Source organism: Gavialis gangeticus, unplaced genomic scaffold (genome assembly GCF_001723915.1).
Source record: "Gavialis gangeticus isolate Ggan-Ray unplaced genomic scaffold, GavGan_comp1, whole genome shotgun sequence".
Classification (NCBI taxonomy): Eukaryota; Metazoa; Chordata; order Crocodylia; family Gavialidae; genus Gavialis; species Gavialis gangeticus.
In genome coordinates this window covers 33,568,398-33,573,904 of record NW_017729034.1, presented here as the reverse complement: position 1 = coordinate 33,573,904, position 5,507 = coordinate 33,568,398, and the positions used below count along the sequence as shown (strand labels likewise).

At 44.7% G+C, this 5,507-nt stretch overlaps 1 protein-coding gene across 1 annotated transcript in view; it reads left to right on the top strand.

Moving 5' to 3' along the window:
• YIPF4 (Yip1 domain family member 4) overlaps positions 1–5,507 on the top strand; it is a 24,333-nt gene that overhangs the window by 11,793 nt on the left and 7,033 nt on the right. The window contains exon 5 of the mRNA XM_019527234.1: positions 2,283–2,396. Within this exon, the coding sequence (XP_019382779.1) occupies positions 2,283–2,396 (114 nt within the window). The remainder of the gene's footprint in view (positions 1–2,282; positions 2,397–5,507) is intronic.

The window sequence follows — 5,507 nt, the reverse complement described above, 5'->3', positions numbered from 1 at the left end:
CCTGTGGCTTGTCCATGGGGGGGTTGCGGGGGGGCAGCAGTGGCTTCTGCCACTGTGTGCACCCTGGGAGGCCATGGGGGGGGGTGTTTTCCCGGATCTGCATGTGGGGCAGGGTGGGCTGCCACTGTGGGCTGGGGCCAGGGCGGTGCTGGGCTCTTCTTGTCAGGGAGTTCGGCTGGATTGTGCTTGGGGTGGGCAGCGTTGGGAGAGGGGCTACAGGGGCGGGGGAGCTGCAGCCACCACAAAATTCACTGTAGCCCCCCCTCCCCCCACTTCCCCCTCGCAGTGCCACTACCATCTGGCCTGAGCATAGCCCACCCTGCCCCACGCAGATCCAGGGGCACATGCCCCCCCGTACCCTCCCAGAGTGTGTGCAGTGGTCAGAGCCACCCCCTGGACGAGCTGCTGCTCCATCCTGCACCCTGCCTCGCTCCAGCTGGGCGGTGCCTGTCCCAGCCCCACCCCTTCCCTCACTGTGGGGGGCCTCGATCTGCCTCCCCTCCTCTCCCCTCCCACCACAACAGACTTACCAGCTGAATGCAGCTCTCCAGGTTGCCAGGCTCTGTTCCTTGTCACCTACGTGCTGTGGCTGCATGCATGCATGGGGCATTTATCAGCCACACTGTTGGACACATTAGGCAAAAAAAAGCTGATTTCTGATGCAGTCAATTTTCTTTGTATTGGTGCTGATCTGGTATTGGACCGATGTATCAGTGCATATTTACTACCAACTAAAACCTAAATCAGTAGCTTCAGCTTCTCAGTGGAAAAATTATAATTAGCTGGCAGCTAGATTATTTTCTAAGTGAGTAGGTCCTGTTTAAATGGTAATTGCTGTTTTGCAGTGTGGCCATTTTATTTATACTGTACCTATTTCCAAATATTTTTTTAACTATACTGCAATAGCTGTGTAATTGTACGTTATTGTGAAATGCATTTATACAACTCAACTGGTAAAGTGTCTAGGTATTATAAGGATTGGATGCAACTAGACATCATAATTTACATAATTTTATTCCTCTGGGAGTTTATATTTCAATTACTGACAGTGTTCACAGGTAAAAAAAACCTTAATTCTGAGCCATCAGACAAATAAATTCAGAGGGACGTGAAATGTATCAAAGACTTGGATTGAGCTGTTCCATTGAGGTACAACATAACAGTATGCCTTTTGAAACTGTCCTGTTCTTGAGAAAACTTTAACTTAATCCAAAAAATCAGCTGCTTTTTTTTTTTTTATTGTGAAGAAAACATAAAAAATGCTTAAAATATGTGAACTGCTCCAGTCATTTAAATCAGGGATGTCAAATATGTGGCCTGCAGTCTTACTCAGTCTAGCCTGCCAGATTACATGGACTTCAGCGCCAAAAGTTACAAGCAAGCCTTTGCTAGTACAGTCATTGGTTGCTCTGTGACCACCTAGCCTGCTGCCCCTTGTATGCATCTGCTGTGGCTGAATGGCCAGCAGCTGCTTGCCCCACTCCTGCTGTGGTAGCCCAGGCTGGATGTGGCCTGCAAGGAGCTGTATGGTCTGGATCTAGTCTAAGTTCCAAGTGAGGTTCACAACCATGGTATAAACTTAAGTTGTTAATACAAATGCTAGTGATTTAAATATATGTACTGTTAATTATTTATATGGGAGGAAAGGAAAGGGAAGACTACAGGTCATACAGTTTTCTATGGATACTGCCACAAGTGGTTGCTGTTTTGTAGGGGATGCCAACATTTCTAAAGCCAAACCAAAGGAGACTAGCAGAGCACCTGAGCATTTTCAAACTACCAACAAAAAGCCAGGTGTGATGAGTCCAGTAAAGCTCTAAGTATGAATTTTGGACGTTGTACAAACAACTGAGGGGCATTGCACTTTGATATCTCCTATATGCAAAGCTTATTTTGTGGGTGGAGCATGAAAGAATACACTGCTACTAATTTTTTTTCTATTAGTTTGACTTCTACATCCATGTCCTTCTCTTGGAAGTGCTAAAATGTCATTTTAAGTGAGAAAACTAGGTAATGTTTAGGTTAAGTACCTGAACTAACTAGTGAATCCCTATAATATTCTGTTTGTAAAACCTGGGCTACATACAATACACAAAACCATTTGTTTTGTGCTCAAATACATTCTCTCTAACACATTTAATTGAAGCAGCACACAAGCTAACTGGTATAGCTGCCAACTCAGTCATAAAAAATGTAATGATGTTCCTTTGTTGATAAAAGTTTGAGTTAGATGAAAAACAAACCTTGTCCATATCGTGTAGTAACTGTCCTGAAATTTCCAGGTTGCATATGGCCAAGTTCTTGGTGTGATAGGATATTCTCTACTTCCACTCATTGTAATAGCACCTGTCCTTCTGGTTGTTGGATCGTTTGAAGTTGTATCTACACTAATAAAAGTAAGTTCAGTATTTTTTATAGAGAACAATCTTATTTTTAATAGTTCCCATGCTAATATGCTTCGAAATAATATTTTATGAACAGACTAATAAGTTATAGTAACTTGTCAATACATCTAGGGAAGAACTGCACAAAGTCTTGCGACTTCCCTGACCAGCAGTCACTTGTTTGTCATGCTGACAGATTCTGGGGGAAGAGTTTTATCCTTTGAATTCTGAATTTGGGCTACATGGTTCTTTTTGCTATTAAAAAAAAAACCTTGTAGATTATTAGTGAGGCACCTTAAGCTTTTATTTTTCCAGTATTTTTAAGGGCAGTGGGGGCCAGCATTTTTGGCAGGTGTCGCACAAATCCTTCCAACCATGCGGCATGGGCAGCCAAGGGGGTCTTCATCTTGGCCCTGCACTCTCCCCAAGTGCCACTTCAGTTGCCTTTCCCTGCCTGTTCTGCTTTCTGCTTCCTGTCCCATTTTTCTTCCTGCTGCTCTGCTTTTTTGCTTCCTTCCCTGTGTTCTTGCCCCCTCTGTGGCTCTGCTTTCTGTCCTGTCTGGTAATGTGCTGCTTGCCCTCTCCCTGATCTGCTATGTGCGAGGCACAGAGGCTGCCAGCGCCACTTGTGGTATGTGTGTTGCAGGTTGACCACCCCTGTTCTGTGGCGGAGGTTGGTAACATATATGTCCCGTGGAGCCATTGAAATCAACCTGTGGAGATTCCAACCCAGCCACCGCAGCCACCATTTCTCCCTGCCAACTAGCCAAGGTGAAAGACCCTCTTGGTTGCCTATGGCACATGGTTGGAAGGAGGGGGCATATTGCCTGCCCTGGCTGACAGCAGGGGGTGCATTTGCCCATGCTGAGCATGGAGAAGTAGCGGCAGCAGGTGGGTTGGAAGCACTGGCCTGCCTTGCACTGCAGCTGGGTTGAGATGACATGCTGCTGTTGCTGTCCACTGTTTTCAGGCTGTTACTGTCACCTTTACATGTTTTAAAAAATTCAGTGAGTACTAGTACAGAACTAGCATTTACCAGGGAAAACATTAATAAGTCTCAAAATGAACAATCCTGAAATTGGGTTAAGGTTGTCTGTGCCCCTTACCCCAAAATTCAGAATTTTATGTTAGTTAGTGCAATGTGAATAGCAACATCAGTGGTCATTCTGAGACCTCCCTGTTGTTGTAATGCATAGATCTCCAAGCCCTTGACGAAGAAGGCAAGTTTACAGATGGGGAAACAAAGGTAGAGAGAGCAAAAATAACTTAAGCAAAGAAACCCACCATGACTTTTTGGTAGTAGAGAACTGATAAGGTAGACACCACAAGGCAGAACTGTGCAAAAATTATGAGCTAGCTCTTCATGTGCTTGCTCCCAAACCAGAGGCACTGTAGCATGTTAGCATGGCATTGTACCCAGGCTAACTAGGTCTGCTGAGAAGCAAGCCTTAGCCCTGTTGCTGCACTGTGCCAGTATGGCTGTCCTGCTCTTGTTCTAGAGCTAGCTTGGGTGTCTGCATCCTATGCTTTTGCAGTGTGCATATGCTGATATTTAAGCTAGCGTGTTCCCAGTTAGCTCAGAGTATCTCTGTGGCATTGTGTTGTGCCATGTAGACATAATCCTATGAAGTGCAGTATCATGAGAGAAGTTCCTTGAGGGGGCTCAAAGTTGTGTGTGACTCCTAGATTACCTAAGCACAAGTGCTTTATAGCTTTGCATTGAAACTCTACAGAATTCTCATTCTTGGGTTACCAGTGCATATCTTGCAGGACCTTCTCCTTAGATCTAAGATAATTTGGCCACGTGGGATGCTTCTGGTTTGATTCCAAAGCTCTGTGGATAAGTATGCCAATCACATTTCTTCTAGCTATCCTTTTTTAGCTACAGCTACCAAAAGAAATCCCTGGTAGTTCCAAGTGACACACCTCAAATAATTTTTTCAGTGGTCTTTTAGAGCTAAGACTATTTTACTGAACTTTAGTCACTAAATTCTGAGTTTTCCTTGAATCTGCCTTTACAGGTCCCCAGTTTAGCGTTCACAAGTATGCAAACATAGTACAGTAAAAGCTCTGTTATCCAGCATCCCCCATGAATGGGGGATGCTGGATAACAAAATATGCTGGTTAATTGAGCAGCCTGAACAGGCGTCTTTGCCTGTTTAGTCCATTGCTTCTCCCTCTGCGTCTGGGGCATCGCTGACCCGCCTGTGGGTCCCGTGTGACAGAGAGGTGGGCCCTGCACAGCCAGTCATGCTCCCGGGCCATGGCAGCTTGGCAGCATAAGCTGCCTTGCCCTGGACTGTGGGGGCTTGGCGAAACCGGAAGTGCCACGGTGGGCACTTCTGGTTTCACTTTGCCTTGCAAGCCGGCATGCCAATTAATAGAGTATGCCAGCTTGTAAAGTGCTGGTTAATGGAGCTTTGACTGTACGCTTTCACATCCGGAATAATTGAGGTTGTATGCATATGCCTAGAGGCCTAGCTACATTAAGTCAAAGATGTAGAGAACTGTAGTCCCACTACTGATACCCACAAGTTTGGGTTTCTTTGTCAGATCTAGCAGCCTAACAACCTTTACCTTTTTCTATGTATTTAAAGTGTCCTCTATACAATTTTGAAGGGATTTTTGCTGGGGTGATTTTTTGTTGTTGTTGTTCTAGAAAATGTGTTGCTTCCAGTATTTACAGAAGACTTGGTAATGAACAAAAGTTTTAAGAGTTGGACTTCATAACTTGTGAAAATCTCAGTTGGATGTGTACAAAGTCATGGCCTATGCAAAACTATTTGGTTAAAAACTGTGTCTCTATAATGGCTAATTAAGTTACTTTTGAAATCAGAGTAGCAATTGCAAATAGCTTCCTGGAATAGCTTCATGTATGAAATCAGAGGGGTCAGTACAGGAGACCCTGGTATAGAGCCTTCTTAAATGTGCTAGTGTTCTTAGCTGTGAGCTCTTGTAATAGAGTTGGGGCTAGGAAATAAGCAAGCCCACTCACTCCTAAACCCAGTAATTAGGCAGCGTAGATGGTTTGGACAAGTCCTGAGTGCATGCTTTGCATTGTAACGAAGGAATAGGTGGATCTCATTTCTTAATAGCAGTCTTGGGTGTAGCAGGGATATAGGA